This window comes from Corvus moneduloides, chromosome 3, assembly GCF_009650955.1.
Source record: "Corvus moneduloides isolate bCorMon1 chromosome 3, bCorMon1.pri, whole genome shotgun sequence".
Taxonomy (NCBI): Eukaryota; Metazoa; Chordata; class Aves; order Passeriformes; family Corvidae; genus Corvus; species Corvus moneduloides.
In genome coordinates, this window is record NC_045478.1 from 60,927 (window position 1) to 82,392 (window position 21,466).

Sequence of the window (21,466 nt, forward strand, 5' to 3'; positions counted from 1 at the left end):
TCCCGGTGCTCCCCGTGCCCGCGGTGTTCCCGCCACTCCCGGTGCTCCCCGTGCCCGCGGTGTTCCTGCCGCTCCCGCCGCTCCCGGTGCTCCCCGTGCCCGTGCTGTTCCCGCTGTTCCCGCCGCTCCCGGTGCTCCCCGTGCCCGCGGTGTTCCCGCTGCTCCCGCCGCTCCCGGTGCTCCCCGTGCCCGCGGTGTTCCCGCTGCTCCTGCCGCTTCCGCTCGGGCAGCGCAGCCCCTCCGTGTCTGAGGCGGCGCGGCAGCTCCTGCAGAGCTTCTTCCTTCTGCTGCCCGCGCTCATTCCCGGCTTGGAAAAATCCCTTCCCGGAGCCAGCGACCTCCTGCCCGGCCTGATCCCTGCTGCTTTTCCCGGAGACAGGAACGTCTGTCCATTTTTGCTGTTCACTGCTGGTTCACTGGTTTCTAGTGAAAAAACCCCTTTTTCAGTGAGTCCCCAGGTGCTGCAGCGCTGGTTGTGTCCAATCCCACAGCCCAGAGCAGAGCAGTGGGACAGAGCTGAGGCAGGAACGCCCCGGAACATCCCAGGGCTGATTTAGTCTGGATTTTTTCCTCTTTCTGGAGGAGTTTCTGGGGGTATCAAGGGTCCCCTAAACTGCCTCCCTGCTCCATTATTTGATCCAGTTCATTTGGGATCACTCAGAAAATCCTGTTCCCCTCATGTCACCTGGCACCATTTGTTATCCTTGGTTCCATCTCTAGAGCAAACAGAAACTTCGAATTTAATTTAAATGAGATTCTATAACATTCAAGCATCACTTTTTACCACCTGCTCTTCCCTTTTCCTCTTCCTCACTTTTTTCTTTCCCTTTCTCTCTTCCACCTCTTTCTTTCCCTTTCCCTTTCCCTTCACATTCCCTTTCTCTTTCTCTTTTCCATCTCTTTCTTTCCCTGATTCCTGATTTTTTTTTGCCCCAGAATCCACAGCCCAAGCCACGTGCACACACTGCAGATGTGAAGTGTATTTTTACTGCCAGCAAGCACCTGGGAATAAAAAAACCTCAGCCCCAAAGCTTGATGTCTAAACAGCAACACAGAAGTTCTAAACCAGCTGTCGAGAGAAACAAAACACAGCAAAAACAAAGCAGAAAGGGAGCAAAAACTTGTCACGCTGGCCGTGTTTCCGAGCGTGACAGGTTCTGCTGTGCTGGGAATGCAGCACAAACCACAAAAATCCTACTGCAACTCCTGGATCCCACAGCAGGAAGGAGATGGAGATTCCCAGTGGGAATCAGGGATGCAGGACTCAGCTGTGCTGCCATCACTCCCTCAGGAATAGCCAGGTTTAGCTCATTCTGTCTGCCCAGAGAGGGGGGATCTGCTCCTGGATCCCCTGGAATGTTCCAGGCCAGGCTGGACACTGGGGCTGGGAGCAGCCCGGGACAGTGGGAGGTGTCCCTGCCCGTGGCAGCGCTGGCACTGGATGAGCTTTAAGGTCCTTCCAAGCCCAAATCATTCTGTGAGTCTTAGAGCCCTGAAATTCTCACGACAGAGGTAGAACTGCAAGAGCTTAAGGTCCCTTCCCAAAAAAACCCCATTGCACGACTCTGCAGCTTCTGGAGCCCTGGGTCCATGGAAATGCAGTTTCAGAGGAGCTCCGAGGAAATGGTGTTTTGGGGAGAGCAGAGTGGCTGGAACAGAGGAACAGGAACAGTCTCCTCGAGCAAGCCCTTGTGTCTCAGGGAGCGGGATCGGCTCGCTCCTAACGCACCTGGTGACTCCCAGAGCGGGGGATGGAAATGCAGCCCTGGTCCGAAAGAAACCCTGCCAGGGAAGGCGGGCTGGGATTGTGAGCTGGCTGCGGGAGCTCGCTGTTAAAGGCGATCTTTTGGCTGTAAAGGTGCGCCTTTGTCTCTGTGCGAAGCACCCGGCCGTAGCGCCCTTTGTGCTGCTGTCTCCTGATTTCCTTAAGCTTTTATTAAACGGTCCCTTTTCTTCAACTTTCCTTCAAATTCTACAGAGCGAAGCTCGTTTTGGCAGCTGCGCGTGCGCGGATCCTTGTGCGTGCGCAGATGGCCGGGGGGGGTGCGCGGATCAGTGCGCATGCGCGGGCGGGGACGTATCACCGCCGATCCCTCCGCGGGCAGGACCGCATCACAAATAGTCCCTCCTGGCGGATCACTCCGCCTGCGCATGCGCATAGCCGCTGGTCCCTCCGCGGGCAGGGCCGCATCACCGCCGATCCCTCTGTTCTGAGCGGGCTTGTGATGTTGGCTTTTTGCACGTTCCATCATTGTTAGGAATGGATTGTGATGTTGGTTTTTTCATGGTCCTTAATGTGAGAAAAGCTTTGCCTGGGTTCTGTAATGTAATGCTGTAGAATGTCTGTAGTTTGGGTGCTCGGTTTGGGAAGGATGGGGGGGGCGGGGGGATCTGCGCATTCCTGGAAAATCTTATCAGAAGAAAAGAACCCGAAAGCAGACGGAATGGAGCCAAGGAAAAAGATCAGGCTGATAAGATGATACTCAGCAACTCCAAAGAATTAATGAATGATGCATGATGGTGATGAATAAAAATAAGCGATGTACTTTTAAAGAGGATCTTTTGGATATACAGGTGCGCCTTTGGCTCTCTGCCGAAGCAGTGAGGACACTGGGGCCTTACTGGGAGCACTGGGAGGGCACTGGGGCCTTACTGGGAGCACCGGGAGGGCACTGGGGCCTTACTGGGAGTACTCGGGGGGCACTGGGAGCACTGGGGGAGCACCGGGGCCATACTGGGAGAACTGGGACGGCACTGAGGCCATACTGGGAGCACTGGGAGGGCACTGGGGCCTTACTGGGAGCACCGGGAGGGCACTGGGGCCTTACTGGGAGTACTCGGGGGGCACTGGGAGCACTGGGAGGGCACTGGGGCCTTACTGGGAGCACTGGGAGGGCACTGGGGCCTTACTGGGAGTACTCGGGGGGCACTGGGAGCACTGGGGGAGCACCGGGGCCATACTGGGAGAACTGGGAGGTCACTGAGGCCTTACTGGGAGCACTGGGGACATACTGGGAGCACTGGGAGGGCACTGGGGCCTTACTGGGAGCACCGGGAGGGCACTGGGGCCTTACTGGGAGTACTCGGGGGGCACTGGGAGCACTGGGGGAGCACCGGGGCCATACTGGGAGAACTGGGAGGTCACTGAGGCCTTACTGAGAGCACTGGGAGGGCACTGGGGCCTTACTGGGAGCACTGGGAGGGCACTGGGGCCATACTGGGAGCACTGGGAGGTCACTGAGGCCTTACTGGGAGCACTGGGGACATACTGGGAGCACTGGGAGGGCACTGGGGCCTTACTGGGAGCACTGGGAGGGCACTGGAGCCCATACTGGGAGCACTGGGAGGGTGCTGGGGCCATACTGGGAGCACTGGGAGGGCACTGGGGCACTACTGGGAGCACTGGGAGGGCACTGAGGCCATACTGGGAGTGCTGGGAGGGCACTGGGGCCATACTGGGAGCACTGGGGCCTTACTGGGAGTGCTGGGAGGGCTCTGGGGCCTTACTGGGAGCACCGGGGCCATACTGGGAGCACTGGGAGGGCACCGGGGCCATACTGGGAGCACTGGGAGGGCACCGGGGCCATACTGGGAGCACTGGGAGGTCACTGGGGCCTTACTGGGAGCACTGGGAGGGCACTGGAGCCCATACTGGGAGCACTGGGAGGGCACTGGGGCACTACTGGGAGCACTGGGAGGGCACTGAGGCCATACTGGGAGTGCTGGGAGGGCACTGGGGCCATACTGGGAGCACTGGGGCAGCACTGGGGCCATACTGGGAGCACTGGGGCCTTACTGGGAGCACTGGAGCCATACTGGGAGCACTGGGACGGCACTGGGGCCATTCTGGGAGCACGGGACCGCCACGGGTCCCTCGGTGCAGTTCTTTTAGTGACGCGGGGCAGCGGCCACTCCTGCTGCAGTACCTTTACAATATTTCTTAGACCATTCTCAATATTTTATTCCGCTCACACTTCCCAGCCTTTCCCGTGCTGCTCTTTTTAACCAGCAGCGCTGCCCCGACGGTCCCGCGGTGCAGCTCTTTTAGTGACACGGGGCAGCGGCCACACCTGCTGCAGTACCTTTACAATATTTCTTAGACCATTGTCGATGGTCTCTGTTGTGTTTGGGTGCTGGAAGGATATCAAAACCATGGTCTCTGGGGCTTTACTATCAGGAATTACATCCCTGGATTTGTTCATTTCCAAATATTATCTCTTCCCAACAAAGCACTGGGCATCCAAGGAATACAGAAAACGATGTGCTGACCACTGTTTACTCCTCTGGAATGTCAGAGCTGTGAAAAATGGGGCTTTTCCTGGTGGTACCCATGAGGGGTATTTTACTTAAGAGCCCCTTCCCGTGTCTTTCCCTGTATCCACCAAAAATTCACCTGTACACTCTCCAGCTGCTTCCTCCCTCTTTTCCTTTATCCCACAGAATTTTAACAGGTGAATATTCCCCTCTGGAAGAGTACTGTTCATTCCAAACCTAAGAACAAATGAATAATTTCCTTTGAATTTCATTTATAGTGATCTTTATGGCCATTGATTCCAACCCCATCCACAATAGCTATTTGCATACTGTCCTTTCCATTCTCAATCACTCTTCTTCAGGCTATTTACCAGATTTAGAAATGTTTTATTACACTGATACTTAGGAGCTGATTCTAAAAAGCAAACTGGGAGTAGCTCTTCAACTTCTCGTGGGGTAAAGGACGTATGAAGGAGACATGGCAGAGGTGGCAACTGACCACAGAGTCTGAAACCTTGGAAAGTAGGTCCCTGGCAGCTAAAACAATTTTATGGTTAGTTATGCTGTAATCCTTGTGCAGACTTTTAAATCTGTACGATTTCTGTCCAGCATCTTTCTAACTAAACTTGTTAGAAATTTAGATTTAGGATTTGAATTTGAGTCCATTCACTACAAAATCTTGCAAAGCCTGAAGGACTGGGGTGGTGACTGCTCTCAGCAAAGGTTATTTATTAATATTATGTCAAATTTCCCTCAGCTGTGGGCAGGAAAGGCGAGGGTTTCAGTTAGGAATTCTCCAAGCAAGGCCTGTATGACTGGTGATTTATTGTGTGTGTCACTGAGCCGGGGCTGGGACAAGGACTTGTGCAGGTACAGAGCTGGCACTGGAGCTGTTGCCTTTTGGAGCCATTTTAAAGGTCTGATTATAGAACATTTTGAGGCTATATCCAGAGTTCAGTTTGTAGCTGGATCTCACTCCAAGTGCAAGCAGTCAGGTGAGGGTTCTTACATGTCCCACGCTGAGCCTTCTGCTCAGCCAGGCTGCAGCTGTTGCTGGCACAGATTGGGACTGGGGCAGCTTTTCCAGGGAACTGGAGATCACTAAGGACTGGTGGTGGTGGCATGAGTAGTGTATGAACCCACGGGCAGGTATCTGTGCTGTCCAAACAGTAAGTTTATAACACCACACTGAATCTGACTTTCTACCATGCAAGAATTTCTTGGGGTTTCCTGGGTTTTCTAATGTGGTAAGAAATGTGAACATAATGAAATGTCAAGGCAGGGGCATTAAAAATCCTGATGGTGCCAACTGACAGGTGGGGAGGAGCTGCCATCCCACCTGGAGCAACATCCCACCTCTGCAGGCACTGCCACACTCCCTTGGAGGTGTTAGCCAAGCCTGGGAATGCTGCCGAACCCGACTGCCCTTTCCCAGGCACATGTTGCCAGTCGTGGCCAGCGTCACGGCCCCGTACTGCATGGATTACTTGGGGAGAGCTCTCTGCCACGCAGATGCACCAGTAGCAGGGTATGTCGCCCCCAGAAGAGCTTATCTGTTGCTTGTTAACTGGTGACATAACTCAAACAGGACAAGCTGTCTTGTAGCAAGTTATTTTGGTGCCATGGGATCAACACTCCAGGCTGATAATGAACACCTCACCATGGAAGTGAGGTGAAAGACAAGCTGGAAAGATAAGCTGGATTTCTGACTGACACCTCACTTTACAAACTATAAAAGCGACACCGAACTTTCACAAAGCAGAAGCCTTCTGCACATTTCCTGCAAATGTGTGGAGTTTCTCTCCAGAGCAGGGATGCCTGCTTTGTGGTTACTCCTCTGGAGGTTGAGTGAAAGGACTCTGTGTACACTATTGTCATTTTGGTGGTAAGTTCCATTTGACTCCTAATCTATACTCTTTCTTTTGCAAGCTTTAAAATGAGTACCTTGATATCATGCACTTTTTTGTTTATACTGCGTAGTAACTCTGATTAAGACCTTTTGTCTGCTATTTCCTGTCTGTTCAATAAGTAACTGATTTTATAAATTGACCTGATCTGCCATTCTTAGAACTTGCAGGCCAGAGTGCTTTCTTAAATTTAGCTGTTGCCAAAATCTGAGGCTAAGGCGGGGCTTGCCTGAGGCTCCCACTTGTTCCCTGATATTTTTGGCATAGTCGAAGAAGAGAAACAGACAAAAGGCTTAGCAGATTACCTACGAAGGCACAGTTTTTATATTGAAACTGACGGTCCTTGTCCAGTAAATAACTGGTATGAGTGGGAAAAAATGCAGGAGAAAATAGATGAAAAATGGGGATCACCAAAAGATAAAAAAGGAGAAAGCATTATTTGTAGTGCACTGGCACTATGTTTAAAATCTGCACGGCAATGGAGGGAACAGATGATAAAAGAAAACAGTAATTTGAGAAATGAAATAAAGGACAGAAAACGTAGACTTGTCTCTACAATACCAAAATGACCGATTGAAACAACAGTTAAAAGAATCCAAGGGAAAAACAAAAACCTGGGAAGAAAATTTAGAATTTACATTATGGAAAAAACCCAGAGATGATCATATCCCAGGAGCCTGATTTTGGAATGTTTTACGGAATTGGCTAAGTAACTTTTACTTCTTACATTTACATTGTCTGTTCATGGCAGGTCCAGCCTGTGCTTCAACTTAGTGCCGCTCTGAGCCCTCAGTCCGCAGGGGAATGAACATTTTGGGAAGTTCTTACAGCTCTACTTAATGCTTCATGGATTATGATGATTTTCTGAGAGCAGGCTGTCCATCCTGACCTGTTTCCTTCCCTCTCTCTGTCAGACTGTACCTGCGGCAAGGCCGAGGTGAGACCGGGATCTGTAAAATCTGACTCGTCTTCCCAAGGCTGAAGCCTTTTGCTATCAATGCTGATGGAGTGCAAGGTGCTAAAGACTGAAAACTTGTTCTTTTCCCCCTGAATCCCAAGACACTGTGCCCATAACAAGCTCCTTTCTTTGTTGCACCTTAGGGATACTTCCCAAAGCAGCAGGCAGAGGAACCTGAGGGCACACTGAGCACAGCTGGAGATGCTGGGAAGAGATCTCCCTTTGGGCTGTAGTCACAGATTAGGTCAGTGTGGTTCCTTGTGAACATTCCCATAGGACCATATGCTTCGTGTTTTCCAGGATTCCACCATGGACATGGTGCCATAAAATCTTGGTGGCCACAGTTCAGAACTTGGTCAACTTGAAGTAAAGTTGAGGGGTTTATCCACTAAGAGAAGTGGTGATTTATAAATTAAAGCAGAGTGGTATTCCACACTAGGGATTTGGGCTTGGTGCTAGCAGACCCTGTGCCAGATTTCCACTCGGAGACCTATCCAGTGAGGCCACCGCTTCATGTGGAGGAAAAAACCCCAAAGATTCCAGGGTCCAGACTGCTAAACTGCAAGTGAACATCTCCGCCTGTGGTGTCTACCAGGGAAAAAAGTATTAGCCAGTCTCCAAGCACTTGTCTATATTCCAGGTAGGCACTCATCTACGGAAATGCCTTTGCTTTAAGTAACCGAGGGATATATGCAGCCAGTATATAACCATGTGTATTTCTGTTCTCAGCCAAACCAAGCTTAGTCTTTTTACTACTTTCCCTCTTGGGAACTTTCTTTACTCGGGATTTTTCTGGGAGGCATCTGTACCATGTCTGTATAATGTAATTAAGATGCATTTGCTGTGCATCCATACGGATGGGCTGCAAGCACAGGGGGAAAAGTCGCACCTTAGAACAGTGCATAAAATGAGATCTCCTTCTATTATTATCACACATTTTTCAGTACATAAAATATATTTAATGGAAACCAAATCATCAAACAGCAAGTAGATTGATAAAGTTCAATGCAGCATCCCTTGTGCCCTGGCTGCAGCAGACACCTGACTGCACATGCGAACGAAATGTGTTTCTGGGGACCAGTTAGTGCTCTGGATACTGATGCTGTCAGAGCTCAAAATCTAAGCTCTCAACAGATAGATCTGAAGAATCTGGAGGAAATGAGACTGCTATCTGATTCCTTCAGCTTCAGGAAGCCACAGTGGCAGATGTCCAAATGTGCAGTCATTCGGCCACAAGATCTTTAACTCACATGACCAACAGTTACTGCAGAAAGAGAAATAAAAATCTGTCAGAGGAAGCTGTTCACAAATAAAGGTCTTCATGCATGGTTCCATGCAAGTTTCTTTATGCTGTTCCTTCCAAACCTTCTGTTTGTGAAGGTCTCATTCATTCAGGTTGCTTTTTCTCTGGCATTTCATCCGCATGTCTTGCATGAAGTTTCTGAAGGCCGGTTCTTCATGACTCTCCTCAGTCACTGGGGGAAGAAACGATAGTTCAGCGCTATTCTACTTTTGTTATTGACAAAAACTAGAGTCAGGATAGTCAGAACAACACAGAACGTCTGTTGGATCCTCACCTACATTACAGGGCAAAGGAAATAAGTGATCCTAAACCTCAATGGAACAGGAGAAGAATGAAGATTAAGTCTGTGAGCTATGTAAGAGAAAAAACACCCTCTAAGAACTTAGAAGATTGCTCCAAGACCATAGTCACATCAAAAGGGAAGAGATCCAAGGGCAGAAACTGTAAGGTCAGAAAGATGACGAAACAGCTGTGCATCAATCAGGGTCAGAGGTCACCGTGTGCCCCAAGCCTAACAAGTCCTCCGTTTTCTGTGTGTTATACACCTATCAATTACTTAAATAGAAAATTTACAATTGAACTTTCACAAAGGTTGGAGAGTGAACAAACATTGCAGGTGGACTTCTGGTATGGATTCTGACACATGTATTTAGGTGACCGAATGTTTGCTTGTTTTCTAGGCTCTCTTTACAGTCCATCCAGGTAAGAAATACAGAGAGGATTTCCTGACTAGATGGGCAGCTTTCAGGCCTCATTCCCTTACCTTCATGGTCAATGTCGTCAGTATCACTCTCCCTCTCTTCTTCCTCTTCATTGAGAGTTCCTCGTGTTAGGATTAGCTCAGAGGGACCCATTGCAGAAGCATCATCGGGTCCTTGAAGGGAAAAGAAATGGTTGTACACAAACCAGCTTGCTAAGGGTACGGTATTGTGAACACTGACAATTTCTATCTGCACATAAACACAGCAATTAACACCTGCTCTGAAAGGACAGAAAACTGCTTGTGGATCCCAAAGACACAGGACAGACTTCATCAGCACATACTTCATGTAAGGAACAGTGTCACTAACAGCACAGCTGTCTCATATTCTAATCTGTTTCACCCTTTCTAAAGTACTTCATTATTTTTAGGATGTCTGCTGCTTTAGCTACACAGCAGTTTCTTCCATGCCTGTGACTAACACAGGAAGAGCTAAGTGTGGCCAATCCCACAGGAACTAAAGCCCCGCTCCTCTAACATGGAGCTGCTTTCACACTTTTGCTGTGAAACAGAGCAGCACTTCTCAGCGCAAACTCTTCAGAAAACTTCTGCAGTGAACTTAATCTTCCTGGTGGGGTACCTGCCAGTGTGCTGCCCTGCACACACACACTGCCCATGTCCTTCCACAAGTGTTCCAGCTGCTCTCTCTTTTGTTTCTCTTGAGCTTCCTCCTGTAGAGAAAGAGTTACATGTGGATTCTGAGAACATTTAAAACACCAGCAGAAAAGTAACCTCACCCAAACTCAGCAGTCTGTCCCCCAGCCAGAGTGCAAAAGTCACGAAGCAGGTCTTATATTATAACTAAGGTTACACAGAGCTTTTGACCAAACATGGACAGCAACCTCCAGTATGGCGGACTTACAGAACATTTTCAGAAGCATCAGGAAGCCAAACTCAGTGCAGCTGTGCCTGCAGAGAACTGTCCTTTGGACAGCTAGGACTCAAGGTGAGCAGAGCTACTGATTTTGGCACTGCAAATCAGTCTCTGTTACTAAGTCAAACCAGTACACTTCACTGGTACAGCAAGATACAGGGATACCCTCAACAAATCACTCGAGAATTTATTTTCAAGAACTCTCTATCCTCCTGAATGGAAGATACAAAATTATTTCCCAATCATTTTCTCACAATTAGCTCAAATATTAGCACTAAAGCAGCCAACAATATGTGTTTTATAAACATCTTTATTCTTGTAAAGATATGCTCCACCACATCTAGGAAAAAAAGGCAGATACCAGACTTCTTCAGGACAGGAGTTTTCCCACACTGAGTATGACTAGTAAATGAAATGTTAGACCCTCTCAACTTAAAGGCAATTGTGTGCATAAAAGTAACCTCAAGATACACTACCCGGGCGTACGTTAGCTAAAAACACTTACCAGTGTTTTTCTCAGGCGCTCATATTCTGGACGATATTCTCTGAAAAGATAGAGTGCATTCAGTCTGAATCAACACATGATTTATATTAAGTAAGGATCATCTCAGAAGCTTCCTTCCTATCCCAAAAAAAGTTTTCTCTAGGCTTTCATGTTTAAGAGACATTTCAGAAGGACTAACAGTACTTTTCACCCAGATTTGGACTCTGAAACCAACAGATGCAAAATAAGTGAACATACTTAATTGAAACAGCAACAGTTCAAACCTTGATCACTGTATGGAATTAGAAAAAAATATTACTTCACATATTTGATGGCACAGATAGCTTTTGCTTTTCCTCTGTACAGCTAACACAAAAATTCACTTCTGAATAGTTCCTTTTCACTGCCACTTTTTATGCTGATGCTTGAAGTTTATTAGAAACCCTAAACTACCTTGGCTAAGAAAAGTGTAGAGTCCTTCAAATCAAAGGAGTTTCAAATCAATACCTTCAGGAAGTGTTCACTGGGTTAACTATCCCCTTACCTCTCATATTCATCCACAGCTTTAGAAAGCTGGATAAAAAACTCATCCAGTCCTGTGCCGAGCACTGCAGAAACACCAACCACCTGCAAAAGAAACCACACACCAGAACTGGAGAGTAACCAAACCAGTTTCTAACAACAAATAATTACTAATCTAATGATAGCCATTTAATCAGCACAGTGGCATAGGAATGTGCAGTAACACTTCTGCTTCTATCCATCCTGCTTTCAAACTCTTTCTCCACTTGCTGTTCATGTTTTTTACCTCTGTTTTTTGGTTGTTGCTGGTTTTCTGTTTGGTGAGTTGTTGCGGTATTTTGGGGGGGTGTCTCTTCGGGGAAGGGGCTTTGTTTGGGTTTTTTTAACAAGTTGGGCATTTCAAGAGAAAGTCAGGTCTTTCTGTTGCTTACTTGTTTACTGTTAATAATCCAATCTGCACCTAGGGTTATAAGTAGTTAGTATGTATCAGTGTACTAGAATTAAGAGAGCAAAATAGACAAGAACTGACCTTCTGGCTCTGAAATTACGGCTAGTAATTACGGCTAAAAAATAAACTATTTATTACATCTAATAAATTACGGCTAATTTTATTTAGCCACAGCACATTTTATGAAGTCCCCAGTCCAACCCCAGAACAGCAAGAGGTGGAGAATTTAATCAGTTACTACGGCAATACATTCAACATGCACATCTCCTTCCTAATTTGAACTTGTCTATCATTACACTTCTGGCCATTTGTTCTGCTTGTATTAAATCAATTACCTAAAAATACATTTCATTAGGACTATTACTGGCCAGAATCAATCATCTTCTAATGAAAGCTCTTCCTGTTTTTCAAAAGCAAGACAGTCTCAACTACTCACTTTCAAACGGAAGACTTTTTGCAATACAGCCTTGCACTTGATCATTAATACAAACATGAGACAGCTCTCCAAAGGATTTTAAGCATTATAATATGGTGACATATATTGTTTTTTATACTTTCCCTGCACTTAAGTACAAGCTGCAGTCTATGCTATAATCGTTGTATGACCTGCTCTCTAGTCCAGTGTTCTAACAGCTCTGATATGCAGAGAAATATGACCTAATTAACAAGTAAGGAACAGGAAGTACTTTAATTCTGTGTATGGCACCACTACAATCCCTTTTGAAATTCTGTATATTGTTCCACATAGAACACTTACCATACTTTTGTTCTGGCTACATTATCATTACCTATCTGAATGGAATCACTTATTTTCATTGTCTTTCTTTTAATATCCATAAAGCCAAGAAGGCTTGCTTTTACTTTAGCAAAAGCTGATGACAAATACAATTAGCTGAAATCTTTAGCGCAGACTATGGGATCAGTAACAGCCTCCAATGCATAGGGTTTCCTGAGGAACTGAATTATTTTGTCCTCTCAAAACCTGGTTAAGTGGGGAAAAAAACCTCCAACTTCTTCTTGCCCAAGCAAATATGGGGGGTGGGGGGGAGAGGGTGTTTGTTTGGGTTTGAGATTCTTTCCGTTCTTCCCATGTACTAAATTGCACAACTGTACTAGACACTTTCTGAACCAGGAAGATCACCTCAGACAGGAAATGCTGCAACAAAGAATGCTGCCTCTTACCAGCCTATCTTAGCTTTCTTCTCACGATTAATCACAATTCAGTATTAAATTATTCAGGCTGCCAATCAGCGTGACAAGTTACTAAAGTTACTGTGTTCAAATTAGCAAATCCTCAACATGGCTCATCAACAGACTACAGTTCAAAAGGGCAGTGCAAAGACCCTTTATGGAAGGACAGAATGGTTACGGTTGGATGATACCTCTGGAGATTATCTAGTCCAACTTCTCTGTTCAAAAGGCAGAATTAACTAGAACAGGTTGCTCTCGACTTTGTCTCCAGGGATGGAGACTTCACAATTTCTCTGGACCATCTGTTCCAGTGCTCAATCACTAAAAATGAAGTAACTTTTTCTCCTCTTTTCCTGCATTTCACTTTGTGTCTATTGCCTCTTTTCCTTTCCCTGAGCACCAGTGAACAGAGTCTGCCTTTTGCCTTCCTTACACTCTACTCCCACCCTACATCAAAAACATTATTCTTGAGCTTTCTCTTCTCCAGGCTTATGAGAGGTGATAAACAAAAAGAAGATTCATACCTTCAGTGAACTGTAAAATTCATCTAACACTAAACTCATAGAACGAGTCAGGTTACTGACATAGGAGGTCTCTTGATTCAGGGCATCCTGAAAAGTCTCAAAGTCCTGCATCCATTCCACTGCGAAACTGTGGTCAATTATGTCAGTCTGGAAGGAGAAGGGAAAATATTCAGAAGTAATAATCTTAGCCGTAGTCTGTTAAGTGCTCAAATAAAAAAAATCCATGTTTCAAAATGTTCATCTTTTCAAAATACTCAGCCCTGGTCTGAAGTTTCGCAAGTTCTGTTTTTATCAAACCAGCTACATGAATACTTGAAAAGAAGACAAACAACCGCCCAGGCTTAAGAAGGCAACAACTGTCTAAGGAAACAATCGCGGGTCTAAAGCCTTATATGATTTACTGGAAAGGAGCATTCAAAAATTGCATACTGTACAATAACGTTTACAGTGTAAATAGTAGATCAGTGTAAAGAGTAGGTGTAAATAGTATGATTGAAGCCAGACAAGAACAGTCCTCACTGAAATCCTAAGCTTTCCTGATTGCTTGGGGGCTGGGGGAGCAAGTGCCACTTCCACGCTGGGTAGCAGCCCATGGGGTGTCTATAAACGTGAGCTGTGTTCCGACCCAAAGAAGTTATAACCCAAACTCAGTGCAAGACAGTGGACACAAGCAGGTGAGATGGTTCCACAACTTTACATGGATTCATATGCACACAGTCTGAAGAGTTTCATAAACATCTTACCACATGCATATCCACTCTTAGCACAATATGAGGTGCCTAAAACTCTGATATATTTCATTTTCCTGCACCAGTGGGAAGGAGGAAGATGAAGTACTGCCTAACATTACTCAAGAGATTTGAGACAGAACTGAATCCACCAAGGGCCAAAGCCCGAGTACTTAGAATTCTATAAATAAAATTAAATCACCTCTACAAATTGCTTTTTTTTCCCCTCTGCAAATCTTAAAATTCTAAAATCTGTTTGTCACTGCACATGTATCAGTTGCCCAGGATTCTTCCATTCTTATTAAGAGTAAATTTTTAAAAATTAAATTTAATTACATTTTGCTAAAAATTCTTAAAATGTTGTTGCCTTTACTCGTTAGAAAAGGCAAACATGAAATTAAAATAAGGTTTGAAGTTATGAATCCTAAGCCTCGGGCCTACCCTTTCCTTACATATACTGATCAAGTCCCACTTCTTTTAGTCTCTTAAAAGGTGTATTTTCTTAAGAGAGAACGACTTTCCTACATTGTGCCTTTTTCTATGGAAAAAAAAAGCTTAGGAGCTTATTCTAAAATTACTGTCTAGAGTTAGAAAGAAAACAGTGTACAAAATCTTGCTCAGTAAGCAAGCAGGTATCAAAGATATGCATGGTTTGGGTCACTGGGCAGATGGGCAGAGTTGGGGCACAGTAGACACTAATGCTAGTTGGCTGGTGTGAGGAAAAATGTCACAGTCAAGGCACGGCCTATGGGAAATATATGTGTGTGCACACGGAGCTTGCTGTGTTGGGGGTCAAATACAAATTATGTCTGTGGGGAGCAGCACTCACACCAAAAATCTAATGGGATTATTTTAATATCTGAAATGATTATGTTTAAAGAGACAGCTGTTAAGCTCAAAAGCATTCCTTTAAGGCTGCAAGTGCATTACACAACAGTGGATGTGTATCTTTAGACTAGTGTCTGCCTCCCAGCAAATACTGGATCAAACATCTCTTGCTAAGTTTTGCCTGGTACAATATGTGGGATTCCTTCCTCAAAACATGCAGGTGTTACACCATTCCCACTGTGAGTCAGCCTGCTGCTGAGCAGAAACAACACTGAAGACAAATGTTCTGTGGAAACAGGGAGTGTAAGAGCAGATTCCATAATGACCTCCCCCTTACATTACAGAGTTAAGTTTCCCTATAGCCCAGGCTTAAGGTCCAAAACATGTTTCAAAGTGTTAGTATCCTCTCTGACTTGAGAGTTTGGGTGCAACTGCCCATCCCTGATTATTCTTGTGCATTTGGATACCAGATTAAAGACCTCTTTTAGATTTGGTTGTCAGCCTGCAGCCCCCTCTGTCTCTGTTTTCTAGAAAAATCTATTATTGTGGTAAAACAAAAACACCACAGCAAAGAAGCTAAGCAGAACAATATCCCACTAGGAAATGGAAACCAAAGCTTTAACTTACTTTGTTCATAACTACGATGAAAGGTAGCTTTGTCTTGTACAGGATACTGGGCAGGGAGACACAAAATAAAAAGTTTAACATTAATTTAAAACTCACTAGAATAGAAAGCAAGTTAAGCATAAGGCAGACAAGACTTGTGCAAAACTGAATACATTCGATATCGAAAGATAATTATTTTCCTCTGCACCAATCAGAATGTAATTTTCACCCAGGTCCTGCTTACAATCGTTGAACAAAATATGCCTCCCCAAGACATAAGCACACATCTGTGAGACAGAAAATCTCTGACACACCTGTAGATACAAAAATTTTGCTAGCAAGGATTTTCTTGCTATTTTCTAAGTCCGTGAGAGACTTTTCTCTCTCACAGAAGAGGTAGCAGAGTATGGAAACAACCAAGCCACCTGCAACCTTGAAAAGTCTTGTTTATGGTATAGTAGAAAAATATTTTGACAAGGGATGTTTTAGGATTTTGGCCAATCACCCCAAGGGGTGGCTGGTCCTTTGTCCAATTAGACTATGAAGAAAAAAGTCTATAAAAGAGTTTGTAAAATAATTAAATAAATCAATCTTGCTGCGCAATTCCTGCCTGCTGGATCTTCTCTCCTCCTCCTCCCTATGGCTGCGGGACACAGTGATATACCCTAGGGCCTAGGCCTGCGGTAATACACACCCAGTTGATTTTGGTTACCATTTTCTATGACTCTCAGACCCCAGTTTTTAACTCCCTTTGCATTTTGCATTTGACTCAGACCTCAGGTTCTAAGAGACTGTGAACTCAGCGATGAATTCAAATAACACAGAACATCTATAAAGAAAAACTACATTGACACAAGAGCTCACACATTCATTTCACCGTATACGTGCTATCGCCTTTTGCTCAAACTAATGTCAGAAAATGAAGCATGCAATAAGACACGTTTTGAGCACTATTACAGTGATACAGCTCCTGACCTTGGTACAAGGATTGTGAGGGGTTTTGAAAACCTTTTACCAACATTTGCCATGAATTATGACAGCTCTGGCTATGCTGATCATTCCATAGGTATTTTGTCCCTGATTTAACATGAAAGAAAACAGATAAATTCATGTCTGAGAAAAAATACTATAAATCAATAACTCTTTGCTATGCTGAACTCAAAACAAATCTTGAAGAATCTCTTAAAGTACCAATAACATCAAAAAATAGAGTAAGAAACTACGTATTTACATGAAGGAGCTTAAACTAGACTATCTTGATACGTCTTAGAGAAATGGGTTTATAAGCAATAGGCAATGTTAAATCTATTGTAACTAGCACCCATCGCGCCAAGGTCTCATGGACTATTTAATGCTTTCAGTGGGAGTTTTGAGCCAATGACCTCCAGATGTCCCCTGACACCTAAATTATTCTGCTTTTTCAATGAGAAAATCACTAAGAGAATAACCAAGCCAGTAGATTAAGTGGATATGAGACATCCAAGTGCAAAACTAACCGCACCCTGGACTGCATCAAAAGCAGCATGGGCAGCAGGGTGAGGAAGGTGATTCTCCCTTTTTACTCTGTTCTCATCCCATTTGGACATCCAGCTCTGGAAACCATGGTACAAGAAACACATGGACCTGTAAAGTGGGCCCGCAGGAGCCCATCAGACGACTGGAAGGACTCTCCTATGGAGACAGGCCAGAGAGTTGGGATTGTTCAGCCTGGAGAAGGCTTCAGGGAAGCTTTACTGCAGCTTTTCAGTATACAAAGAGGTTTTTAAGAAAAATGGAGAGTGACTTTTTACCAAGGGTTGTAGTGACAGGACAAGGGATAATGGTTTTAAGCTGAAAGGGACATGCTGACAAATTTTTTCATGATGACAGTGCAAAGATATTGGAGCACACTGCACAGGGAAGCTGTGGTTGCCCCATCCTTGCAAGTGTTCAAGGCCAGGTTGGATGGAGCTTCGAGCAACCTGGTCTAGTGGAAGGTATCCCTGCCCACAGAAGAGAGCATGGACTAAATGGCCCTTAAAGGTCCCTTTAAACCCAAACCATTCCATGATTCCCCTCCAAAATAACTACCAAAGAGACACAACAATTGAAGCAGATGGGGTGCACTTCCAGCTTTTCTTACCTGCAGGCATACAGCATGTTGGACATAAAAGTGATAGGGTTAGTACTGCGAGAGGTGTCCATTACGTAGACAACAACTGAAGGAAAAGAGGAAGCCTGGGAACACAAAGTAAAAGACAGTTTAATTAGAAGCTCACTGCTCAACAGACAGGTCATTCACACAACTTCACTGTCCAGTCATGTCAGAAGCACTTACCAAGGCCTCAGTTATGATGGTTCCTGATGCTGACCAAGTAAATACCTCAATTTGCCCTGGTGTGTCAATAATAACATACCTGGTAAGAAGTTACCCCCAAACAACAATAAGGGAAAATTAGTCAAGCACAGGGTCCTGTTCTGACTAGATTATCACCAGCATACAATGGTAAATGACATGGTTATTCTTTAAGAGATGAGAAAAGCTTCTCCCAAACACCAAAGAGATTTATGGGCATGCCTGAAAATCTCCTGTGTTAATTTTGTAACTAAGAAGCATGTACTCTCAGGAGTTGAAGGCATCAACTTGACAGACAGTTAGTAGTGCAAAATATTCAGAAAAATAATTAATTGCTGCCTATTTGAACAGTGTGTGAGAGAAAATGATAGTCCAATGGAAGACAAGAAAAGCAGAACTGTAATAAGCAGGCTTTTTTTTGGATGTATCCAAACAAAATCTAGTTTATCCATTCTATCCGCTTTTCTACATAAAATTTATATCAAGGCTGAAAAAGCCAACTAGAAATTATTCAGAGGAGCTTTTTAGAATTTCGCGATTTTCCCACAATGATGCCAGAAAAGCACAACTCAGTAGAATGTACTCACTTGGATGCATTTTGTCTTTTTTCAATAAACTTCATCACCTGATTGAAAAGGCAGAAGTATATTTTGTATTTAGGCTCACAACAGGAAACTTTCATCTTCATTTCATAGCAGAAACTACATCAACTTGCACAGCTGCAGGTGTATATTAAAAGGTTAAAGTCTTTACACTTTTCAGAGTGTGAAAACGCCCTACTAAGGAGGGGTGAAAAATGCTCAGACGCTGCATAGGTCAAAGATAACCTTGATTTTGTGTGTTCTAGTACCTGGCTAAAGAAATTAGTACCTGGCTAGAGGCAGCTGTTCCCTGCCTTTTCACCAAGAGATTGTCTCAATATCTGACATCAGTCCCCACCCCAGAGCTGATTTAGTGTTACGATTTAGGAGGTCTGTCAATTATCAAATAACCCCAGGAAAATTTAACAGGTTTCCAGAAGTGAGCTTCCCTACTGCAAAACCAGAGCATTCACATGAAAGATTTTATAGTAAATGTGGTGCAACAACAGTCCTATACAAAGACTGAAGAATGCTCTGTACATGCGGCTTCTTAATTTTACTTTAAAAAAAGCTGAAAAACTGAAATCTCTCATATGAAAACTAGTGTGCTCTGACAGCATTGTAAAATACATGGTTCTGTATGGAGAGTAACTCCCCAGAAATATTAGAAGGCTAACCAAACACAGTGACCTCTGAGGCTCGACACACACAAAACCCCCCCAGTCTCCCAGCACAGCATCATAGGAACAGCACATAGAAACAACCTTGTACCTGGTCAAATCTTGTAGCAAAGAGATTGAGAGAAGTCACTATTCCGCCATTTGGGCCTAGCCCATATCTGATGCTTCATTTAGGAAAGCAGATGGTTATGCAGACCCCAGAGGTCTTCTTTCTCAACTCTGACAACAGATGCACACTGGAAACCTTGAGATCAAGAGACAGCAGCCCTAATACATGATTACGTCTTCTAAGTCATTCAGCAAGGTAACAAATACTCTCTTACCCAAACATGTGTGATTGACAGAAGGAAGAGGGGCTATATGGCTTCTCCTTGCGATTTTTGCTTTAACTGCACAAGAGCCAGCATTGACTCATAACATACTGTCTTCTCTATCACTACTCTCAATATCCAAACATGAGGCCAGATATCCCCTTTAGGCCCCTATTAACAAGACACAGAAACTCCAGTAATGGCTAACAGACACAGTGAAGCAAATAATGCACTTACATATTAATTTGAAACTCATATTTAAGATGCTTTGCTGATAACCCCAAATCAAACAACAGCCAAAATCCAGAATCCTATCCCCCACCACCCTTATTCTTGTCTAAAATATTGAATTTAAGAGTCATACTTGCAAGTCAAAACCAAAGACTGTGTACCGCCTCCATCTGCACAAGCCATTACATAAGAGACCAAGGACCTCCACGGCCCTCTGGAAGTGCAGCCACTTTAGTGTAATGTTACTGCACTACAGTCACCAACACTGTGAGCAAGAGCAAACATCCCGATGTCCCTGAGATTCAGAGAGACAACAGTGCTTTGATTATGGTCAAATGGAGAAATAGTTTTCTCCATCTACTACAGGCAAGTGGGAATTTCCATATTAGTTTATGACAAATAAAATTAGACTAGTTATAACATAGGGGAAAGGCTGTTAGCTTCAACAAAAAAAAAAATCTACCTAAGAAGTATCAAATCTTGTAGAACACACATTCCTAACATCACATGCAAGAAATACACAGTCAAAACCTCTTGACCTTCACACACCACTCTGCATTAGTGCAATCTCCCCCCCCTCCTGCTCCTTCATCACAGTGTGCATGGGACAGCTTATTTTCAAAAACTTAAAATTTCAAATATCATTATTTAGACAAAAAAAGGATACTGTTTCATAACTTCTTTGTACTTCACAGTGTCCCTGATATCTAGGGGAGAAAGACATAATAAGCAGTTTTCCAACCCCCAACTGGTTACCATCAGCTAACAAAGCATACCTACCTATCTGCATTACTAGAGAGCCAGCACCGGAACAGATACTCCCATCATTCCTCTGACATCAGCAAAACAACTTGCGTACCCACAATGTCTTTCTTATCCTTTGGAGAGGCTGGCTGGCGTACTTCACAGAGTGTAAGAGACAGGATTGTCACAAAACCAGGGATTGGTATGCTCTTTGGAACAGCTAAACATAAGATCTGTTTCATTGCTAAAATATTTTCTCTAAAATTCGTGTCTCTTAAAGTGCTTTAAAAAGCTGTTTGTTGGTAGCATATGTGGATGTAGGGAACCAGATCAAATCTGCTAATATTTCCATCGCTGACAAAAAAAAAGCCTCCGGAACCCAAACACCTCCAATCACACCAGATGATATAAAAAATGTAAAAACGCGTTGGAAGGATGGCTTTGGTTCTAAAAATACCAGTATCAGCGACTGTTTGGACAAAAGAGCTACGATAAAAAAAAAAAAAGGTCTCCAAGTCCTTCTTGTATTAGAACTTGGACTCTGTTATGGGAACACAAGCAGCCCAGCTGAACACCTCACGTATCCGCCTCCGCGGAACATATGAAAAGCACTCTCCGCAAACCGGTTCTGTGTCTATTTATGGCCCTACGTACTTGCTCTCTCCTGGCGGACTCCAGGCCGCTCCTCCAGCCCTGGCCCACCCGTCCCGCAGGGCGCAGCACTCACCGATGTTGGCGGGGAAAGGCAGGTTGTGCACGGCAGGGTCCAGGTTGATCACGTACGGAGGGCAGCGCTGCCCGTGCAGGTGGGCGGCCAGGCGCTGCGGAGACACGGGGAGGTGTCAGGCCCCGCTGGGCACGGCGGTAGCCCCGGGGGCAGCCGGCGACTGCTCGAGACCCCTCGCGACTCCCGCAGCCTCCCAAGGCCGCGGCCTTCCTCACCTGCACAAAGGTGGTTTTTCCGGAGCCGGCCATGCCCAGCACTAGCACACACACCGGGGCCGCCGCCGCAGCTCCCGCCGCCGCTGCCATCTTCCCAGAGCCCACTTGTCCTTCCGGGGCGGGGGGTGGCTGCGGTCTCGACGTGACGCGCACGGACCCGGTTGTGGCCCCGCTGCCGCCCGGGACGCACCGCGGGCCCGCGCGGCCTCTTGGCGCTGCACGGCCCGGCGCAGCCCCGCACGGGCGACAACAGCG

At 45.3% G+C, this 21,466-nt stretch overlaps 1 protein-coding gene across 2 annotated transcripts; it reads right to left on the reverse strand.

The window, feature by feature from the left end:
- Positions 1–6,462: 6,462 nt before the first annotated feature.
- GPN1 (GPN-loop GTPase 1) lies at positions 6,463–21,396 on the reverse strand. 2 transcript variants are annotated; one of them, XM_032103055.1, is made up of 15 exons: positions 21,212–21,396; positions 20,997–21,090; positions 20,193–20,232; positions 19,075–19,141; positions 18,310–18,347; positions 17,705–17,783; positions 17,510–17,604; positions 15,409–15,454; positions 13,226–13,372; positions 11,085–11,167; positions 10,562–10,601; positions 9,763–9,853; positions 9,186–9,296; positions 8,485–8,594; positions 6,463–8,383 (listed from the first exon to the last, which is right to left on the reverse strand). In XM_032103055.1, exons 1-14 carry the CDS (start codon positions 21,299–21,301, stop codon positions 8,503–8,505), a joined length of 1,113 nt encoding a protein of 370 aa, XP_031958946.1. In that variant the 5' UTR covers positions 21,302–21,396; the 3' UTR covers positions 6,463–8,383; positions 8,485–8,502. The 2 variants fall into 2 exon arrangements, with proteins under 2 accessions (XP_031958946.1, XP_031958947.1); XM_032103056.1 differs by lacking the exons at positions 19,075–19,141; positions 20,997–21,090; positions 21,212–21,396 and having other exon boundaries at positions 6,463–8,594; positions 18,310–18,451; positions 20,193–20,225.
- Positions 21,397–21,466: the final 70 nt, after the last annotated feature.